This window comes from Protopterus annectens, chromosome 3.part1 (genome assembly GCF_019279795.1).
Source record: "Protopterus annectens isolate FY-2018-M chromosome 3.part1, PAN1.0, whole genome shotgun sequence".
NCBI classification, from domain to species: domain Eukaryota; kingdom Metazoa; phylum Chordata; order Ceratodontiformes; family Protopteridae; genus Protopterus; species Protopterus annectens.
In genome coordinates this window covers 1,069,726,352-1,069,750,444 of record NC_056732.1, presented here as the reverse complement: position 1 = coordinate 1,069,750,444, position 24,093 = coordinate 1,069,726,352, and the positions used below count along the sequence as shown (strand labels likewise).

Here is a 24,093-nt window from a genome sequence, read left to right as displayed (position 1 = left end):
ATTAAGTTTCATATGCATATTCTCCAGAGCTTCACTTTTGGTTTGTACATGTTTTACATCTCCCACAAAAATGAAGTTTCTGTAGCCAAATTTTCCAAGCCAGGTAGGGCCAATATATTTTACTCATTAAAGGCAAAGCTTCTGTTTATTCCTTATGAGCAATAACAACACAACAGAAACTACAAAATACTTCAAATAATTAAGCATGTGTCTAGAAAAATCCCTCATCTTTCAAACACACATTGAAAATAATAGAAACATTCTTATTTGCAATGGTGATGGACAGGTTGTCAGACAAGATCAGACAGGAGGCCCCATGGACTATGATGTTTGCAGATGACATTGTGATCTGTAGTGAGAGTAGGGACTAGGTTGAAGATACATTGGAGAGGTGGAGATATGCTCTAGAGAGGACAGGAAGGAAGGTCAGCAGTACTAAGACAGAATATGTGTGTGTGAATGAGAGGGAGGATAGAGGAATGGTGAGGATGCAGGGTGTAGAGTTGGCGAAGGTGGATGAGTTTAAGTACTTGGGATCAACAGTTCAGAGTAATGGTGGGTGTGGAACAGAGGTGAAGCAGAGAGTACAGGCAGGGTGGAATGGGTGGAGAAGAGTGTCAGGAGTGATTTGTGACAGATGGGTACCAGTAAGAGGGGAAGAGAAGGTCTACAAGAGGGTAGTAAGACCAGCTATGTTGTATGGGTTGGAGACGGTGGCACTGACAAAAAGACAGGAGTCAGAGCTGGAAGTGGCAGAATTAAAGATTTTAAGATTTGCACTGGGTGTGACAAGGATGGACAGGATTAGGAATCAGTATATTAGAGGGTCAGCTCAGGTTGGATGGTTTGGAGACAAAGTCAGAGATGCAAGATTGCGTTGGTTTGGACATGTGCTGAGGAGGGATGCTGGGTATATTGGGAAAAGGATGCTAAGGATGGAGCTGCCAGGTAAGAGGAAAAGAGGAAGGCCTAAGATAAGGTTTATGGACGTGGTGAGAGAGGACATGCAGGTGGCTGGTGTGACAGAGCAGTATACAGAGGACAGGAAGAACTGGAAACAGATGATCCGCTGTGGCGACCCCTAATGGGAACAGCCGAAGAAGAAGAAGAAGAAGATTGAAAATAATAGAAACAAATCTTAAAATTTTTCTCTTTTGGACAAGCAAAATGACTCCCTATCTTGCTTTTCCAGGAAGAGCAGCCATAGGCAAGAGTTCTTCTAGCTCAACATGAATAAAGACTATAAAACACAAATGGATAATAGGATAAGAATTGGATAAGATAATAATCCAATTCTTCATCAGTGCACTGATGAAGGCTTAATGCCGAAACCAGTATGCTATGTTTTTTTGCAATTCACCTTTAGGTGCTTTGTTCTGGTTATGTCCCTAAATTTATGAGGATATACTGAACTGAATTGGATTATTATCTTATGTTCTACATTTATTAAAAATGGAGAGCTGACTCAGAGTGCAGGCCATTTGTGTTTTATTATTTGATTTTTAACTTCTGGCCCAGCACCAATCCATACTTGCGTGGGTATGTGTATTTTAGTTTGAGATGAGTAGAGATTAGTCATTACTGCCAGTGTCTCCAACAAAATCTTATCTGCTCTGTAATCTATCTCAAACAAAATATGTTGCTTTATCATAAAGCCCTCTCCCTGTAACATGACTGCATTACTGGAAAACTAAAAAAACTGCTCCAAACCAAGACCAAAAGACACGGACACCAAAGGTTAGCGCTTTCATTCACTTTAATATGCTGTGAACCTCATCAGAAAAACACTCTAACCACCCTAAAACAGCATTTAAATACTTAATTAGCAGTCACATGACTGAATAATCATAGCTTAAAAAGAAAGCTAATTTTTATAAATGTAAAAAAATACATACAAAAATCCATATAGTGGAAATAGTAGAAGTAGAAAACATAATTAAAAAGTTTTTGTACATTCTAATAAATGTCATAAAATGGAGTTTTAAAAAAACTTTATATCTTAGTTTGCAAAAAACACTTTATGTTAATGGTGTCATTTAGACCTGGTGCAACATCTGCACCCAAGTAAATTTGCCATAAGTATTCTTTGCATTCTAAGCAGGTTTTATAATCACCTGAAAAAGTTTCTTGACTGACAGTATCTATCACTGAAAAAACATTTTTTTTGAAGTCAATACAAATACCAGCATGTTTTGCCAAAGCATTGGTTTGTTCTTTTTTCTTAATTGCTAAAAGATGTTCATAAATACGTCTTTTTAAACACCTAGTAGTCTTTCCTATGTAATAACTTGGACAGGATAAACATTGTGCAACATATACTACCATTTCACTTTGACAAGTGTAATATCCTTTGGCCCAAAAAGTTATTTTTATGTGACTAAATTCCACTGAAGATGTGTTACTGATGTACCTACACTGTCTACAAGAATTACAAGAATAACTACCTTTTTTCTGAATGAGTGCACTTTTAAAGTCAGTTTTGTTATTGCAATCCTGTTCTAATAAACTGTTAATGTTTGTAACTTTTTTATAAGTAAACAGAGGTCGCAGTCCTATAATCTTGGCTAAATCTATATTACCTAATACAATTTTCCAATTGTCAACTATAATTTTTCTAAGGGTCCACATCTCATTAACTACAGGAAGTGGAAATGAAAATGTAAAGCTGTTGTTCAAATTCTTGGAGTGGTCACTGATACCCTGTCCTTCATTCAATGCTTCAAACTGGGTGTGACCTCTCAAAATTGGACTTGCCTTGCCGTCTCTTAACTTTAGAACTTCATTTTCTATTTGGTTCAGCCATAATCTGTCATAACCTCTAGCCTCAAATAAGTTCTAAAAGTCTCAATTTCTTTTGTAAAGTCAGTATCTGATGTAGTTAATCTACTAAGTCTAATTAGTTGTCCTTAAACAGCACCCTTTTTCATATGAGGAGGATGAAGGCTGTCTCTATGTAGATATTGGTTGGCAAACACTGGCTTTCTATAAATGCTACTGATAAACTGTTTGGACTGAAAGTCAAATGTCAAATTTAAATCCAAAAAGTTAAGACTACAACCAAAACCACTGATGGTGAACTTTATGAAGTCAGTGGAATTGTTTAAGTCAGAAACTAGCATTTCGAAATTTTCATAGCTACCTTGCCAAAGAAAAAAGAGATCATCAATGTAGCGGCGATATATCAGTATCCTATCAAACAACCTGTGTTTAATAAGAAACTTATTTTCCCAATTCGCCATCACAAGGTTAGCAAAAGCAGGGGTAACTCTAGCCCCCATAGCTACTCCTGATGTTTGTTTGTACAGTTGTTCATTGAATTTTAAAAAATTATTATCAAGAACAAGATCCATTATTGCACAAACAGTAGTTATCTTTGTATTGTCAAAATCAGTATTTGTAGTTAAGTATTCTCTCAAAAATTCCACGCCTATTTCCTGATCAGTGCAGGTGTAAAGAGAAACTACATCCAAAGAAGCAAAAACAAAAGTACTATCTGGTAGTCTAAAGTCTCTTAGGATTTCTAATAGATGCCATGAATCTTTCAGGTAATGTTTCGAGCCTGCATCACAGGATTTAAAAGAAAATCCAACCAAATAGACAGTGTTTCTGTCTTAGACTTTGCTGTAGATATAATTGGTCTGAAAGGGGGATTAACATTGTTTTTCTGTATCTTTGGAATACCAAAGAGTACTGACATTTTGGGAAATTCAACTTGTAAATAGACGTAAGTTTGATAATCTATTTCTCCTTGACAAAACATCTCAAACAGTAAGGTGTCCAATTTCAGATAACTATTTTTAATAGTGGACAACTCTAACCTCTGATATGTATCATTGTCTTTTAACATTTCTTCCATTGCTGTAATATAGACTTTTGTATCCATAATAACAAATTTTCCCCCTTTATCTGCTCTCATAACCCTAACTTGGGTATTAGTGCACATACTTTTGAGTGCTTTTTCTTTCAAATCAGTGAAATTGTGAACCTTGTTGTCAGGCTTTAATTGTCTAAAGCTGGATTCACATATATTTTGGAAGACCTGCAAGGTTCCTAGCAATGGTGGATTGTAGGTACTACATTTTATAGGCATTTGAGAGACATTAACCTGGTTGTCTATGTTAACATCCTGCATGACATAACTCAAATTCAATTTTCTAAGGAGCAATCTCCCAAATGCCTAAAAAATGTAGTCAGAAGATGTATAGGCCCTAGTTTCTTATTGCCATCAATCCTCTATGCTGTCCCAGTCTTCACTAAACTTCAAGTCTCACAACTGTCTGAACATGAGCAATGCAATAATAAAATAGCACAATTTGCAGTAAACTCTAACAGTAGAACACACCACTGCCTAGCCTTTAGGGAATTAAACTGGTTAGAAATGTCACATCACGTAGCTCTTTCTCCGCTAACAACAATACACATACTTCTCTGTAAGCCAGAAAACTGCACAGGCCTTAACAACTTAATACAACTCTACTTCTCCAATAGAGTTTTACACTATAGTAAAAAATCACTAATATCTATAATAAAATCATTAAATAGTGCAGGTGACTCTCTATATTCAAATTATGTAGCTAAAGTAAAGAACCACATCCCCCTATTACTGAAATCCACTCAGAATCCAGACTCATTTAAAACAAAACTAAAACTTTATATATCAGATCAATTGATCTGATCCTGTATATCTCTAGGATAAATGCCAGTGTTAACTTCAGCTTTCCATATTGTCATACCATTTTCTCTTCATTCAGAATCCTATCCCTACAACCAATTTTTCATCAATACCTGAATAATTTTACTTACATGTCCCAGCTACATACATTTTTTAACACTGCCCACCCCCACCTATATACTTCTAAAATAAACCTTATGATAGCCATATATATAATTGTCTCTGAGTCTACTTTATACTCTGCCTCTTAAGTACGGTATTAACTACAGTATTAATATTTATTACTGCCCTACCTAGTTCCTTCCCTCACCTCCATCTGTTATCTGAGAAGGTCACTATTACACCTCTTCAAATGCTCTATTTTCATATGAAAATAATAATAATAATAATTAGCAAATGTATGTATAACTGTTAATGTATATTACTTAATGTCTTCATGTATATTACTGAATGTCTGTTAAAAATGTTTGTACTTTTTGGAGCTTTTCTCCCTGGGTGTCAACTGAAAAAATATTTTGACAAAACCCAGTCAAACAAAACATGTTAAATAAAAACAAAACAAAAATAAAATAAGATAGGTTCTTACTAATTTCACTGTTAAAATGATTCTGCAAAAAGCTTATCAGTTGCATATATGCCTTTTTACTTTGATTGTTAGGAGGAAACTTTTCATTAAAGTATAGGTTGTAGTTCGAAAACCATAAAATGTGTCACTTTTCTGCCTGCATTTGTAAACTCATTAGCAATAAAACATTTCTGACTCTTTCACATAAATCTTTTAAGACTGAATTTTTGCACCATACACAGTCAAAGCACTTGCAGTTGCCATTCTCATATTTTATTTATTCTTCTTCAAGTTGACATATGTGGTGGATTCTTTAAAATCTGAGACTTTATCGCCAGTTAAATTAAGGTTATTATATGCTGAACATAAAGTACAAATACCTTAAAATGCTTTAATATGAAATCCAAAATTCAATATAACAGCAGCCACAATAAAAAAAAAAGTTTGCTGTTTGTAGCTGAGAAACTTCTATGTATCAGACTTGCAGAGGCAACAGAGCTAGTTAACCTGAAGGAGGAGATCAGAACTAGACTAGGTTGGAAACTAATCAAATGTACTTCAAATCAGAATATTGACTTGTTAAAAAATGTACCAACTAGGCTATGTATTTAACAACCAAGACACTTCACCCGATCTTTTCTGATACCCTTTTGGGATTCATATGCTATAGCGGACTGCATGCACAGCACCTAGACCTCTGTATTCTGTTAACATACCTCTCAAGAGCCCTACTGTTTACCACAGCATCACTGATTAACACTCACAATGTTGAACCAGAAAGGTTACCTGCATCCAGTCATGGTGGCCAGACTTTAAGTCGGTGAGAAAGTGAGGGTTGAGATTTCCCCACTTTCTCTTTCTTCTCTGAGGTTTATATGCTAGTTTGGGGATTTAGGGGCTTCCCAAGATGTTAGAGGGAACATGGAGGAATGCCCCCTCTGCACAAATAAAAATATTTCTGATTTGTAACCTTTAAAGTGTCACTGTTTTAGCTGATGACCTCATAAGATTTTATTGTTTTGGGACAAGTCAATCAAATGAAATGCAGTTATTAATAGTGGAATCATATATCACACATGACCGCCGTTTTTCTCAATATTTCTTTTTATATCACAATTTTATGAAAAACAGGCCAAAAGCTTGAGGCAAAAACCTTGACACTCTGCAAAAATCTGTACAGTTGAGAGGTATTACTGCTCAATGCCAGAAGCCTAAACAAAAATCTAAACTCCCTCCAAGCCCTTCTCACACTCGAGAATATAGACATCTGTGCAGTTACCGAGACATGGTTTAAAAAGGCAGAGAGTACCCAAGCAATACAAAGTTTCAATGCCTTCTAGACTTTTAGATCAGTGGCTGCACAGAAAAAGGTTAAAAGAGGAGGTGTCTCAAAATACATAAATAGCAGACATACCTCTAGGGTGGTCAAACAGGATGTTCCTCCACATGCAGATCATCAAAGACAAAATCCCATACGATATCCTGGGCAGCTATAGGTCAACCTCCATGTTCCAAGAAGCTCACAATGCATACTTGGACCTTCTAGACACACTTACCATCCAAACTAACACCCCACCCATGGGAAACTTTAATTACCTCTCAGCGCACTGGGAGTCCTACACAGCCTCAAATCTACAGACACAGAGATGTCTGGACTTGGTAAATACAAACATCCATGACCAAATAATGAATACATCCACTACAGGCTCCAACATACTGGACCTTGTACTTACAAATATGGGAGAACACTGCACCCCCACCAATGTCAATCCACTGTGGTAATGGCCAACCATAAAGCTGTTTCCTTCAAAATAAAAATCAACTCCATAATCCAATTAAAACCAGTAACAGTTATGACCTATTCCAAGGCAAATTACCTTTTATTAAGTGATAGTTTGTCAAAATTCACTGCCCCTCTAAACCCAGAGAACACAGCAGCATATGCTGAATTGTTTCCAGAAACTCTGTAAACCATGTCAATGGCTGCATAGAGGCTGCTACACCTACCAAAATTAAGCTCAGGATTAGTTCCAGAAACAAACTATCATGGTGGTATCCCAAATTAAACAGGATATACAACAAAAGGAAAAAATATGGCAAAAAAAAAGGAAGGGTGTGTCTCATAAAAATGGAAACTCTGTCATCAAAGTAAAAAGATAATAATGAGGGCTAATTGCTGAAATGTTTGAACGTCCACTAAACAAACAGCATCAGAACTACTAGATCATCATTCTCGATCATCTCTTTCCATTTCTTCCTATCCTCTGCATCTTGCTCTGTCACACCAACCGCCTGCATGTCCTCTCTCACCACGTCCATAAACCTTATCTTAGGCCTTCCTCTATTCCTCTTACCTGGCAGCTCCATCCTTAGCATCTTTTTCCCAATATACCCATCATCCCCCCTCAGCACATGTCCAAACCAAGGATCATGCGTGTCTCTTGCTTTGTCTCCAAACTGTCCAACATGAGCTGACCCTCTAATATACCGATTCCTAATCCTATCCATCCTAGTCACACCGATTGCAAATCTTAACATCTTTAACTCTGCCACATCCAGCTCTGACTCCTGCCTTTTTGTCAATGCCACTGTCTCCAACCCATATAACATAGCTGGTCTCACTACACTCTTGTAGACCTTCCCTTTCACTCTTACGGATACCCGTCTGTCACAAATCACTCCTGACACTCTTCTCCACCCATTCCACCCTGCCTGTACTCTCTTCTTCACCTCTCTTCCACATTCACCATTACTCTGAACTGTTGATCCCAAGTACTTAAACTCGTCCACCTTTACCAACTCTACTCCCTGCATCCTCACCATTCCTCTACCCTCCCTCTCATTTACACACATATATTCTGTCTTAGCCCTGCTGACCCTCATTCCTCTGCTCTCTAGAGCATATCTCCACCTCTCCAGAGTCTCCTCAACCTGATTCCTACTCTCACTACAGATCACAATGTCATCTGCAAACATCATAGTCCACGGGGCCTCCTGTCTGATCTCATCTGTCAACCTGTCCATCACCACTGCAAATAAGAAAGGACTCAGAGCTGATCCTTGATGTAATCCCACCTCCACCTTAAACGGATCTGTCACTCCCACTGCAGTCCTCACCACTGTCACACTACCCTCGTACATATCCTGTACCACTCTTACGTACTTCTCTGCCACTCCCGACTTCCTCATACAATACCACAACTCTTCTCTAGGCACCCTGTCATATGCTTTCTCCAAGTCTACAAAGACGCAATGCAACTCCTTCTGACCTTCTCTGTATTTCTCCATCAATACTCTCAGTGCTCTTTCCTGGCATGAAACCATACTGCTGATCACTAATCATCACCTCCCTTCTTAACCTTGCTTCCACTACTCTTTCCCATAACTTCAAGCTGTGACTAATCAGTTTTATCCCTCTGTAGTTACTGCAGCTCTGCACATCACCCTTATTCTTAAAGATAGGTACCAAAACACTTTTTCTCCACTCCTCAGGCATCCTCTGACTTTCCAAAATTTCATTAAACAATCTAGTTAGAAATTCCACTGCCATTTCTCCTAAGCACCTCCATGCTTCCATTGGTATGTCATCTGGGCCAACAGCCTTTCCATTCTTCATCCTCTTCATAGCTGCCCTTACTTCCTCCTTGCTAATCTGTTTCACTTCCTGATTCACTATCCCCACATCATCCAACCTTCTCTCTCTCTCATTCTCTTCATTCATCAGCCTCTCAAAATACTCTTTCCATCTACTCAACACACTCTCCTCTCTTGTGAGTACCTTTCCCTCACTATCCTTTATCACCCTTACATGCTGCACATCTTTCCCAGCTCTGTCCCTCTGTCTAGCTAATCGGTACAGGTCCTTTTCTCCCTCTTTAGTGTCCAATCTCTCGTACAACTCTCCATATGCCCTATCCTTAGCTTTTGCCACCTCTCTCTTTGCCATGCCTCATCTCCTTATACTCATGTCTACTTTCTTCATCTCTTTGACAATCCCACTTCTTCTTCGCCAGCCTCTTCCTCTGTATACTCTCCTGTACTTCCTCATTCCACCACCAGGTCTCCTTGTCCTCCTTCCTCTGTCCAGATGTCACACCAAGCACCTTTCTAGCAGTCACCCTTACTAGTTCTGCTGTAGTTACCCAGCTATTCGGTAACTCTCCACTGCCTCCCAGTGCCTGTCTTAACTCTTCCCTAAACTCCACTTCACAATCACCCTTTTTAACTTCCACCATTTAATCCTTGGCACAGCTTTCACATTCCTCCTCCTCTTCTTGATCACCAACGTCATTCTACATACCACTAATCTATGCTGCTTAACTACACTTTCACCTGCCACCACTTTACAGTCTCCAATCTCCTTAAGACTGGCCCTCCTACATAGTATATAATCAACTTGTGAGCATCTTCCTCCACTCTTGTACGTCACCCTATGCTCCACCCTCTTCTTAAAATACGTATTCACCACAGCCATGTCCATCCTTTTCAAAATCCACAATCATCTGACCTTCTGCATTCCTCTCCTTAACACCATACCTACCCATCACTTCCTCATCCCTCTGTTCACTTCACCAACATGCCCATTAAAGTCCGCTCCAATCACTAGTCTCTCACCCTTGGGTACACTCACCACAACTTCATCCAACTCACTCCAAAATTTCTCTTTCTCTTCCATCGCACACCCAACTTGAGGAGCATATGCACTAACAACATTCATCATTACACCATCAATTTCGAGCTTCATAAACATCACTCGGTCAGACACTCTCTTCACGTCTAAAACACTCTTGGCATATTGTTCCTTTAGTATAACCCCTACCCCATTTCTCCTGCCATCCACACCATGATAAAACAATTTGAACCCGTTTCCTAAACACCTGGCCTTACTTCCCTTCCATCTGGTCTCTTGCACACACAATATATCAACCTTCCTTCTCTCCATCATATCAGCTAGCTCTCTTCCTATACCAGTCATACTGCCAACATTCAAAGTTCCTACCCTCACTGCTACACTCCTAACCTTCCTCCTATCTTCCTGCCTTTGGGCACGCCCTCCTCTTCTCCTTCGGCCAACAGTAGCCCAATTTCCGCCAGCACCCTGTTGGCTAACAGTACTGGTGGCGGTCGTTGTTAACCCGGGCCTCGACCGAACCAATTATGAAAAGTTCTCCGCATCAGTAATTTTTGGCAGAAGTTTTATGCCGGATGCCCTTCCTGACGCAACCCTCCCCATTTATCCGGGCTTGGGACCGGCACAAAGAAATGCACTGGCTTGTGCATCCCCAGTGGCTGGGTTCATCAGAACTACTAGATAAAAGACTTAAATTTTGCTTGTGAAATAAATAGGACATGTTGGTGAGATAGATATATCTCAGTTAATTCCCATTCTATGGAACAGGCTCCTCATCCATGAGAATCAGAGTTCCTCACTATCCCTTTTTAAGTGCAACTTGGACCAATGGATGGGTAGTTGAAAATTCACCGCAGGTCTGGCACCTATGTCTCTAACTGATAGAGAGAGACAGACCCTATGAACTTCTGGATCTAGTCCTATATCCAGTAAAAATTTAAGAATAGGACACAGACATCATGGGTTTTCATTTTATCTTTATGAAGTTAAGACGGTGGTTAGGACAGTTACAAAAAATGTGTTGGTACACCAGACAGTGACATAGCAAAATATAAACTGTAAATTTTTTACTTATACAAATGCACTTTACATTTGCTAACTTTTGATAGTAACTAGTGTTGCCAGATATGTGACCATGATGCTTTTTCAGACTCCATTATTGATATTATATAACTAAAGAAATAGGTGGGAAAATGGAGGGCTGCAAATACTTTACCTAATGCATATGTGTTTATCAAGATCCCAGAGACAGTTGTTCCAATACCAAACTTCAAGGCAGTAAGTACATAGAAATTTGGTGAAAATGCCATTCCAACACCAAAAGCCACATTCAGAAATACTGACAGCAGAACCAAAGGACGGCGACCAAATCTAAAAAAGAGAGAATTAAATTAATAAAGACGCACATCTGGAATTTATATTTTAGGAAAACGGTATAATGGTGAAATCAGTGTCTGCACAATACACTATTGTTCTCTTTGGTGAAGAGGACAAAGTTATTTCAAAGGTACAGAAGGAACTCAGTCCAGATACAAAGCAAAAACAGAAATTTTGTACAGTCTATAAAATGAGTTAGTCGGTATAACAAATTAGATGAATTAACTACATTTACAAATATTTTCAGTGCAAGAGTGGACAATTTAGTATTTTTAATGAAAAGTGATAAAACAAATAAAAATAGCAAAATAAAACACAAGGTAAAACAGACAAGCATTTTCACTCCAGTCCTGGAGCTTCCTCAGAGCTAATTAACACAGTGCTTGAGACTATTTAAAGATATAAAGATTCTGAAGTTACCTGCTCAGATCGCATGTCCTGAGTAAAGGTCTTAAGGGAACATACTCATTCAGACCGTTTCCCTTGTCACTTTGCATTTCTAGGATCCATTTAGTTTCTAAACATTCAGTCTTATTAGTAACATTACCTCCCCTAATGCTCTTATTCAATAGCTGTTATACAAGAAATTTAAACATATGTGTAGTTCCAGCACTTAACACGTTTACATAAAGCATTCTTTTTGTCTTTCCTGGAGCTATCATAAATATGCTCACGAATACCGTCTTTAAACATTCTGTTTGTCTTACCAATATAAAACCTACTATATGTTGTGCAGATTGCAAGATATACCAAGTCACAGCTCTTGCAATTCACAAAAACTCAAGCTTATAGGCATGCTTTGTTGTGGGATGTTCATAAACCTCAGTTGTTAACACATACTAACACATATTACAGTGTCTGCAGGGGTGTGTACCTTTTCTATTTGTTATAGGTTGTTTCCTAGCAAAAGGTTTATAGCATAACATTTTCTTAAGGGATGTGTTGGTAGTCTCCTAGAATTGATTTGTTTCTGTCATCACAGGTTAAGACATGCCAGTGCCTTTTAATAATATTGCATACAGAACTGATATCATACACTCATTCTTAATGTATTAACCTGTGGGACCAGTGCTGTTCATTTGTTAATATCATCCTGAGATGAGAAAAAAGGTCTAGTATATCCTTTTCTATGTGATATAACATCACTTTTTGCTTTGTCTGTCTCATACTCAGAGTAGCCTCTGCTAAGCAGGTCACTAGCAAGTTGACTGAAAGCAGATAACATTATCTGATCATTACCTAAGAAACTCCCCCTTCACGACATTCCTGGGAATGTGCTTGGGGTGCATACTTTGTCTATGCATTGTGCTACACCTTCTGCATGGTTTCTTATAAACCTGTGTCTAAGGTATGTTGTTTTTAAGTACTTTTCACATCCAAAAAGTCTATAGTCTCAGCTGAAAAATTAAAAGTAAATCTTAAAAAATGTGTTGTCTGTTGTAAATATTCAACAAAGTCATATAACAGGGGAGTGGGGCCTGTCCAGATGAAAAAGGCATCATCCACACACAAGCCATAGAATTCCGGTAATGTGAACATTCGCTGAAATAAGGTTTGATTAAATGAAATTTAAGTTTACTGAAGTAGACCCATATACATACATACACACACAAACACACACACACACACACACACACACACACATATATATATATATATATATATATATATATATATATATATATATATATATATATATATATACACATACACCTATATACATATATATGGGGGGGCTTTTATTAATAAAAACTCCTAGACGTTGTCACCTGTTTGTTCAACAGAACAGATGGTCAACAGATGTTTGTGGTTAATAATCCCTGGGTTTGGGAAATATACCCCTTTTCAGGGATTGTGTAATCTCAATGTTAGCACATATATAATAACGTGGATATGGGGTACAGGGGGGCCTGCCCCTGGAAAAGAAATAGGTTTTTTTTGCATGCTCCATGGTTGTGGCTTGCAGTATGCCTGTTAGAGAGTCGATACTTTTTCTTTTTTTTCCAGCCTTTTGTGATCATTGTTTTCAGCATCGGTCTACTGAAGTTTAGATTAACTGTAGTAGATCCTTAAATATATATATATATATTTACACAGAGTGATAGTTTTCACTGACCGGTATGTCAAAATTAAACAAAACTGGGAAACTAACATGAAAGAATATAAATAATACTGTTGTAAATATTATACATAAAACTGCTGTGGTTGTTGTTTCTTTCGGCTTTTTCCGGTTAGGGGTCGCCACAGCGGAACTCCGGTCTGCTAATGACTGGTAGTTGATTTTTACATGCCGAGTTACCAGCCCTGACGCACAGCCTTCAACGAAGGTACGCCCATTCACGCATGTCGCCACGCAGAAGCCGCTCTAGCTGAGAATCGAACCAGACAGTGTCTTACTGTGAGGTGACAACGCTACCTCAGCACCACCACTGCGGGTAGTATAAAACTGCTGTGGTAAATTGTGTAAATAAATCTATAACTTCAAATAGAGCTACTCCTTTAAGAAAGCAGGAACTTTACTAGATTAGTTAGATAAAGTTCCACAGATGTTTATTTGAGCCAATCAGTGGTTTACATCAGGAGTGCTAAAGTCAGACAGTTTAGAGTCATGAGCCATTCCTCAAGGAAGACTCTGTCATTAAGAAGAAAACTCAGTTATGGCAGTTGAACAAAAGGGCAATGAAAGAAAGTCATATGGAACAAAGGATCATTTGTTATTAAATAAAGTCATAGTGGAGAACTGTAAAAAGGGGAAGAATCTAAGTATGGCATGGACTGACTACAAAAAAGCATCTGACAATATCCCACATTCATGGATAAAAGAATGCTTAAAAATGTATAAGATGCACCCTGAACTGATAAATTATATCACAGCTACCTCTAGGGATAAAGCCTGGAATGAATGGCATAGGATTAGAACCCCACAACTTGAACTCAGATATAAACATCTCTGTAACAATGCCACGAAAACATTAAGAAATGACAATCAATTATTTTTAAAAATTGTGCTATAAACACCTTATATACCTTACCCATGTAAATAAATTTAAATGCATAGCTTCTAGCATTAAAAAGTTCATATTAGCAATTATCCCATTTACATATAAAACCAACATTCTACCTAAAATTTCACTAATTTAACTAAAAATGTGAATACAAAGAAGTCCCTACCCTATATGGAATAATTTAATTCCACAATCAACTGTCTCGACCCATACTTTTTATTACTAAATTCATATATAACCCAGATTTTTCGTGGTACAGTAATATTTAACATGATGGTATTAATACATAAGCATTGAATAGTTAGACACCAATAACCGATAGCCTAGGTTTAGGTTAAACAAAAGTAATAATATTAGTAAAAGTTGTTGTGTGTCTAAGATTAGCATCCATTTTTATAAAGTAAAGTTGTCCGTTTCAAAACATGCGTGCTTAACTAATGGCACTAGACTGACATCAGGATAAGTAATAGTTTTATTTATTTATTTTTTGGGTTGGAAAGCCCTTTTAGAAAGTGCAGAAGGATGTATGATTATTTATTTGTAGAATGGGTTTAAAAATAAGTGCGCCTTTAATAAAAGGAATTGTTTAATTGAATAATTAAACTAGGAGTACGTTGGGATAAAGGCGTTGTGTTTTTAATGTAATTTGTCTGAAGAAGGGGAGGCATTGACCTCGCCGAAAGCACTAATTAAACTTGTGTTTTTATTCATCCTATTTGAATTAATTTCAGCTGCATCACTTGCTTGTTGGGATCTGAATCATATGTCCCACAACTATGGAAAAACTCAATTATTGCTCCCCTTCACAAAGGCGGTAACACTAGTCATCTATCTAACTACCGGCCCATCTCTATATTTTCACCTCTATCTAAAATTCTAGAAAAGTGTATTCATTCTCAATTGGTAAAACATCTCACAGATGATAACCTACTCGCACCCACCCAAATGTTTTTTGGCCAGCACACAGCACAACAACAGCCTTACTGTCATTTACCAACACTGTATACAAAGCTCTTGATGCAGGCCTACTAACATCAGTGACCCTACTACACCTATCAAAAGCTTTTGATACAGTGTCCCACTCAAAGCTACTTTTACATCTTAAGACTGTAAACTGCTCCCCACATACTCTAACCTAGTTCCATAACTATCTACATAACAGAAAACAATCTGTTAGATGGCAAATTAAGCAATCCGATTACCAACTCAACAACACAGGCATTCCCCAAAGGTCTATTCTTGGGCCCTTGCTTTTTAACATATTTATTAATAATCTCTATAAAGCATCTCTGCAAAGTACACTCATTCAATATGCGGACGATTTGACAATAATTACATCCTCTAACAACACCTCAGATCTCCAAAAGTTAACACAAAATGCATTTACTTCCATCGAATCCTGGCTTAACAAAGCTCAACTGCTACTTAATCCCAAAAAATCAAAACTTTAACTCTTCACAACCAAACTTATAACTCTAGACTTTAAAATATCCTCTCAAAACAATACAGAAATTGAAACTGTAAAAACAGCCAAACTACTTGGTATCACAATTGATGACAAACTACCCTTTGAGAATCATATACTCAGCCAAATCAAAAAGACCCATTTTAAGCTTGGCAAACTCTATTGGCATAAACTCTATTTGGACAAGTTTACCAAGTTGAAACTACCTAATAATCTACTTCTACCTTCCCTCCTCTATGGTTGCCCCATTTTCACTAACCTACACACATCTCTCCTGAACAAACTGCAGTCATGCTACTATAAAATAGCCAAGTTTGTCTCCAACATGCCAACTCGCACACATCATTGCCTGACCATTAAATCTATAAACTGGTTTGAGTTCCCTCATTACCTACATTACTCCCAACTTACTCTCACCCACAAACTACTAAATAATCCAAACTACTGCCCATCCCTTCAAACTATAATACAAACACTCACCCCTACTCGGCATAGGTCCTCTAACAAACAACTCTTAGCCATAACTAAACCCAACAAAAGAGCTGAACAGTCTCTCTATTCCCATGCCATTGCCAAACTTTGGAATGCTCTCCCTCTCTCTATTACTCAACTAGACTCTTTAAAAAAACATTTAAATTTGCACTAAAAGAACACTATCTCAATAACCTTGTCTGTTCTTGTGGTCATATGATTAAACCACCTTAAATGTTTTGGCCACTATACACCACAAATACTGTAACTAAGTCAATATAGTTTTAATTTACACTATCTGTCTTCGTTTCTAATTTCTCTTGCTTTCTTTATTTCTGTGGTTGAATAAACAGAATTGATTAAACAGTATTCTTACTTATGAGAATATACAAACAGAATTATTAAAAATTTAACACACTGGGTTTATTTTTTGTATTGTATACCTCTATAATATGTATTTGTTTTGTATATCTACGTCAATTTGTATTATGTAAAAACTTTGACTTTCAAAGCTGATGTTATGTACGAATTTCTGTGATTGTATGGAGCTTTTCTCCCCGGGTCTCCACTGAAAATGGGTCGTTGGGCCCAGTGGACGTTCCCAGTCAACAAATGTCAATAAATAAATATAATAATAATAAATGTAGGTTTTGCAAAACAAAATTGGAAACAGTCTCACACCTTGTTGCTGGTTGTGACATATTAATGGCAGAAGGACTGTATACTGAAAGGCATAACAATGTGGCAAGACTATTGCACTGGGGATTGGGCAAGCATTATACTATTGAAGTAGCTGAAAAACAATGGAAACATGACCCACAAAGCATCATAGAAAATTATGAAGTCTACATCACATGGGATCACCCATTACCAACAGTTCAAAAGACAGATGTGAGAAAACCAGATGTAGTGGTCCATGAAAAGAAGACAAAAGTAGCATTGATCATTGAAATCACTGCACCCAGTGATTACAACGTCTTGCATACAGAGGGACACAAAGTCATAAAATATCAGGATTTGCAGGCAGAAACTAGAGCAATGTGGAAGAAAGACACTCAGACAGTTCTAATAGTAGTAGGAGCAATGGGTCTTATAAAAAAGAATCTACAGTCATATTTAGATATGTTACCAATACATGTAACTCTGTACGAATTGCAGAAGGAGTCATTACTGGGCCCATTGCAGGTGCTGCGAAGAACACTTCTGGCTGACATTTAAGATTGAAACAATACTAATTTTATGAATTTTAATCATACTTTGACTTAGGAATGGGGTCCATTCCTTCATGGTATTAGAAACACAAAAGATTTGGAGAAATTTTAGATACTCTGTAAAGAGAACCTAGAGAAAAATATCAGAAAGAATAAATACATCTTTCCTACCAAACAAAAATCAGTAGAAGAGATGATAAGAAGATTGCAGGTACTTCCTGATACAGACTGTGTCCCTGCTATATGGTACTTGCTAAACGCACTTTCGTTTTTTTTGTAACTCCACATGAATATTTAACAACAGCCTGCATTCTTCTGTTTCTGTTTAATAGAACCACATTATTTTAAACTAGTCCTCTCTGTTCCATTGTATATTCTACACCACATGCACATACATGTATAGATAGACAGATAAATAGACATATATCACACACACACACACACACACACACACACACACACACACACACACACACACACACACACACACACACACACACACACACACATACACATTCCACACTATGGTACAGCTTTTATAACATTTAGAAAAGTGCTTCTTACCTGTCGGCTGAAGGGCCAAACAAAAGTGCCCCCACAAGAAGACCAGCCATGTAGACAGACTGAGAAATGGCATTAAATCCACTTTTATCACATACTAGGTCAAACTGCAAGAAAAAAAATATGGGTATAATCAATAAACAAAAGTTATACTCTTAAAAACACTGCAATGCATTCAGAAATAAAGCAGTCAGGTATGTACAGGTCTACATAAACATTACTAAACAGTTGCCTAACCTTGCTATATAGATACTTAACCCCTCAGTCTTTACTATAATGTCTAATGTACATATGAAATAAAGGATATTTCCTTTTTTTTCAAGGACATGTTGTACTCTGCTGCCTAAAAATTGCAGATTCATTATTTTAACGAGAAGGGGACAATTTCATCACCAGATTACCTATACATTTAAAAGTCTCAAAACTCAAACTGTGGATGCTTGCTGCATCTATCATGAGTTGTGCAATGCTAGACTTTTCAGGCATGCCAGATTAGATGTGCCAATGTGCATTTAGGGAGACAATGATTATATACTGCAATCAGAGAAAGACGATCAATTTATGGGATGGAACCAGTTTTACTACATTATCTGTTACTTCTGGGATGCTGTTCTTTAAAATACAACTGCACTGTTGTACGAATGTGTTGTTGCTGCACTCTACTAATCCATTTGTAAGCTAATTACTCTGCCCTACATGGAATCAAGCTTCTTCTCATGTGTGCCGCCTACAGAAATAAACTTTCTGACTTAGCATCCTAGACCATCACATAGCAAACTTCAGCCACCCAGGGACTCACACATTTCATCCACACCTACTTCCACACATACCTCTGCTATGAGGCATAAAAACTACAAACCTGCTCCCTTAGGGCTCCCTAGGTCTGCATATAATTAAAAGGCCCTTGTTATTGGTGATTCAACTGTTACACGTACTGACACCTGCCACTGCAATCACCAGACAGGGTTACAAAAGGTGTCCTTCTGGTGGTAGGATTAGGCATGTTACAAGGGTGCGTAAGACCTCTCACTGACCTAAATATCAGAATGACCATTTGATTACCAGTGTAATAGTGAATGACCTTAAGACCCCCAACCTCGAGAAGATGCAGTGACACACTATTGAACTCTCCCCCAAGTCTCCAAGAATTATTTTACCATCACAAAGAATGGAGCCTAAATTCAAATATAAAGTAGTAGTTCACTGGCTACCTGATGTCATTCAAGGTTGACCCACGATGTGTCTGACTGAAGAGAGGTGGTTAACAGACCCTTCTGTTTTGGCAAGGATGGGCTGCACCTCTTGTCTTGTCGCTTTTACTTGCTGGCTAAAGCCTTTCCTGTCCCTGTAGTGGCTCTTTAGTCAATGTTCAGCTCATGAACATACCATCCTAGCAAATTCTCTAGTATGAATAATATCAAAGTTAACAGTGTTCAGTGCTAGAAGTTTTAAAAGCAAAATGCCTGTGCCTCAGGCTTCTGTCTGCCTTGAAGACATACATATCTGTACACATTACAAAAATTTTATTCCATTGGAAAGGCAGCACTCCTTCCTTACTAGGGTTCAGTGCTGCCCATGCAGTCAGATGCAATAGCTGTGGGTGTATATCCATATTTCTTAGGGAGAACATTGTTTCATGATAATTTATAAAAGATACCATGTTGGAGCTTGTAGAGCTCCAGGTAACTCTCAATAAAACTGCTAATTATATCACAGTTAATTTTGGTGCCCTTCTATGCCCTCCTCTAAGAACATAGATTATCAAAGCTTGTTAAAAAGCTCTCCATCAAAGCAGATACACTTATTATGGGTGACTTTAATTACCTCAATATAAAATGGCGTACTATACAAATGTTGTTCATAGGTTCATAGGTAGGTACTAGGCTTTCTGCCCAAAGGCATTTATAAGCCTAGCCAGAATGTGTTGGTTTTCGCTGCCGCCTTAGATTAGCTCCCTGTTCATCTGTCCAGCAGAGCCATTGAAGTGATCCCTGGGGTAAACTTTCTGTTTCCCATCCACTCGTCAAGTTTTCTCTTGAAGAGGGTTAGCAAGGAGCTCTGCCTAATGTAGACTGGAATCTTGTTCCAGAGCATGGGAAGTCTCTGGGATAGGAATCAATCCCTCCAGCATGTCCTATTTATTGTTGTGGTGAGGTTTAGATCCCTGGAGCATGTGGCTCGAGGGCATATGGTTTTCTTTAGGTGGTGCATGTCCATCAATTCTGGGTTGGACATAGCCTTGTATGTCAGGCATAGATCACCTCTGAGTAGGCGGCATGTAACCAAGTACAGCTGGAGTTTCTTCAGTAGAGCTACATAGGGCATCTGCTTGAGGCCAGTGATCCTCTTGGTGAGGTACTTCTGTGGTCTTTCCAGTTGTTGCAGGTGTCTTGTAAGGTACATCCCAAATGGGGCATTGTACTCTATGATGGGTCTGATGAGTGATGCATAGAAGTACCCAATGACATCTTTCGATCTGGATGCAAACCCTTTTGTAATTAGGTGGGCCACGTAGAAGGATTTTCTTACCACTTTGGCAATGTGATTATCAAAGGAGAGGTTACTATCTACTTGGGTCCCCAGATCCCTTATTACGTCTTCCATATTTAGGGGGCTACCACCTATGTGGTAGTTTGTGGGTACTTTGTTTTTTCCAAAGGGGATGACTATGCACCTTTTGGCATTTAGCTTGAGGCCATGGTTTTGACACCAGGTATCTGTCTCAGTGAGACCCTTTTGGAGGATGTCTGTGTCAGCCGGAGAGTCAGTTATAGCCCCTAGTTTGCAGTCATCTGAAAACTTGGTCAGCCATAGTCCTTCTGTGCTTGCCTATACCTCTTAGAAGTATATGCCGAACAGGAGGGGTCCTAGGACTGAGCCCTGGGAAACGCCACTTGTAACCAGTTTAGAGTCAGACCTAGCTCCCGCAACTCTTATCATGTGGGTTCTGTCCATGAGCCAGTTGGCAACCCATCTCGTGACATAGGGGTTTATGTTCAGGCTGGTGAGATTTTCTGTAATACCTGAGTGAGGAATGGTGCTGAAGGCCTTTGTGAGGTCTAGGTAGGCTGTGTGGACCACCTTTCCCTCATCTATAGCCTTGGTAACTGTCTCGAAGAAGTCCACCAGGTTTAGGAGGCATGATCTGCTCTTAACAAAGCTGAACTGGGTACGGTCCAGTGTTTGGAGATTTCCAATGTCTCTGTTAAAGGGATCCATGATGATGGGCTCCATAGCTTTGCAGACCAAGCTAGTTAGGCTTATAGGGTGATAGTTCCCAGGGTCCGTTGTGGCTCCACCTTTGTGGAGCGGAATAGCTGTTGCTGTGCACCACTCTGTGGGCATGTAGCCTGTAGAGAGGCTGAGTTTAAACAGTGTGTTTAGGTGAGGGGTTAGTTCATTTTTGAGCTCGTGTAGGATGCAGCCTGGGACACCGTCCAGTCCCATTGATGCTGTGTTTTTGGCTTTGGAGAGGGTTGTTTTAACCTGTCTGTGATTTTAGGGGCACTACATTCTTCTGGTATAGTTATGGGCCCTTTTGGGGGTGAGAGGGGGGTGAAGTTTGCACTGAACCTGTCTGCCAGGATGTTGGCTATATCGGTCGGTTCAGTGTATTTTATGCCATTCTGCACTAACTCTGAGCAGATCTGAGAATTGCCACTTAGATTCTTGACATAGCTAAAGAATGCCTTGTGGTTATCTTTGGAGTCCATGGCAATTTTTCTTTCGAAGCTAGCCTTGGATGATTTTATGAGGGAACATAGTTTCTTGCTGATACTGATCAGGGATGTTTTCCCTTCTTGGGATTTTACTCTTTTCTGTACGAGTTTCCTCCTTCTATTGCATAGCTTGTTTATGGCAGGGGTCCACCAGACTGGTTTCCTTTTCTTGCAGGAGTGAGTCTTGGTTTTGTTTGGGATAGCATGATCCATGCATTCTTGTAGGTGCCCGTAGAGTGCATTAGTAAAGGGTTTTGCAGCTTGGACAGCATTATCCTTTAGCATGGGGGCTTTGAAACTTCCCACTTCAGTCTTAATTAACGTGAAGTTTGCTTTTGAAAAGTTTTTCATGGTGGTTTCTTTGACTGGGGGTGGTGGCGGAATGTGGATATCCAGAGTGATTAGTTTATGGTCAGATCTAACCAGTGAGGGGTTGACCTCCAGTGTGGAACACCGGTCGCCCATGTTGGTGATGACTAGGTCCAATATGTTGACACCTCTGGTGGGGGTGTTGACCAGTTGATCCAGGGTGTTTGAGTTTATAAATTCTAGGAAATGTTGGGCAAGGGAGTTTGTACTTGAGTAGTTCTCCCAGTTACTGTTTGGGTAATTGAAATCACCCAATATCAGGGTGTTTGGTAGGACATTTATGTTTCCCAGTGTTTCCAGGAATGCGGAGTGGGGGTCCTGGGACATGGTAGGTTATCTGTAGCAAGCTATAATTTGAATAGCAGTTTTGCCCATTGTTAGTTGCACATGGATGATCTCTGAAGCATCGTGCTGTGCCACTAACCTGGAGTTGTGGGTATCCTTGAAGAATATGGATACTCCCCCACCTTTTGTATTTCGTCCAGATTTTGTGGCCAAAATGTATGGTATGAGTCATAGCCTGGTAGAGCTGGGGTGCTCTCTGCAGCCTTAAACCAGGTTTCTGTTACTGCACATATATCGATTTTCTGCATACTGAGGACTGCCTCGAGTGCGTGCATTTTGAGGTTTAGACTTCTGGCAATCAATAGCATTACCCTCAGTTTTTTGTTACTTGTGCTATTTACAGCGGTGGGTTTGTCTTTTGAGCCTTGCCTAAAAAAGGCACTATGGAGGTGACAAGAGCCTTGGCCAGTATTTGAAAGCCTAAGGGTGACAGGTGCAAGCCATTTCTAGCGAAGCAGCATGGCTTGTTGAGCATGTCATCCCAGGCTGACAGACACTGGAACCCCTTTGAATGACACCGAAAGTTTAGCCAGTTATTGAAATTGATAATTTTTCTCTATACCGTGGTATCATTCTTGGTGTGGGTAGGATGCTACTCAGGGTCAGGGTCATACCGGCCTGGGCTACATGATCAGAGAGCTCCTCCATGTCACTTTTCATGTAGTTCAGGGAGGTACGGCTCAGCTCATTCACACCAACATGGACAATGACAGAGTCATATTTGTACTTGTTCTGGAGTGACCTGAGTACATATGTTATGTGGCGAATCCTGGCACCAGACAGGCAGCTAACAGTAACCTTATTCTTGTTCAGCCTAGTGAGTGGGACGTCAGTGTGCCTGACTATAGAGTCACCTATTACTAGTTTGTTGGGTATGTTATTTTGCCTTAAGGGCTGTGATTGTGCGGCACATTAGTTTTGTGAAGTATGTGTTTCATGGTTTGTGTTGGGGGGGGGGTGGAGATTGCTTAGATGTCTGCTTTGGAGGTCTCTGTTGCTTTTGCAGATTTTTATTTAGAGCCTCCGAGTATGTTTTCATGTATTTATGCGTGTTTTTTGCCGGTGCTGGTTTCATAGGTCTATGTGAGACTGGTGGTGTGATGCAAGTAATCCCCTTCTCCTCTTGACTGCTTGGTCCAGTCTTGGGTTGAAAGAGTTTAGCCTCCAATTTGGCTGTATAACTGTATCTCTTGCATGTGTTAGTGTTTGGTGGAAGGAGGAGAGGGTTGTCTGTGTACATAAGGCAATTGTAACATTGCCTCAAAATTCCCAGATTCACCAGTTGGACCGGAGAGTACACCTGAAACTGCCCTTTGGACATGCCTGGATAGGTACAGTGAACTGTTTTACTGATTGGCTGGTAAGGTCAAATAGAGACCCTTTTCCTTCTCTACAGTATAGGGGGCGGGTCTAGTGCTAAGGTTTATTAGTGCTTGCTATGAGTTTTGAGCAAGTGCCGGTATGAGAAGTTAATGGTTTGAGTGCTTAAGTTGAAAGTTTGTCTAGTTCCAAGGGAAAAATTGAACAGTAGACTTTGTGGAGCCAGGTATAGTTATACAATAGCAGACCGGCGCTACCCAGTGCGCAAAACCACGCAAATGCAGTTTTTTATAGCAGGGAAATGAAAGAGTTAGAAATTAGCCCAAAATGGCCAATAAACTACTAATTTCTGGGCTGACACAGTGTTTTAGGCAGAATTAGCT

At 39.1% G+C, this 24,093-nt stretch overlaps 1 protein-coding gene across 1 annotated transcript in view; it reads right to left on the bottom strand.

The window, feature by feature from the left end:
- Window positions 1-24,093, bottom strand: part of LOC122798353 (solute carrier family 22 member 13-like) — a 714,590-nt gene that overhangs the window by 587,482 nt on the left and 103,015 nt on the right. The window contains exons 2-3 of the mRNA XM_044067205.1: window positions 17,961-18,064; window positions 11,084-11,238 (exon numbers count right to left, since the gene is read on the bottom strand). Coding sequence (XP_043923140.1) covers window positions 11,084-11,238; window positions 17,961-18,064 — 259 coding nt within the window. The remainder of the gene's footprint in view (window positions 1-11,083; window positions 11,239-17,960; window positions 18,065-24,093) is intronic.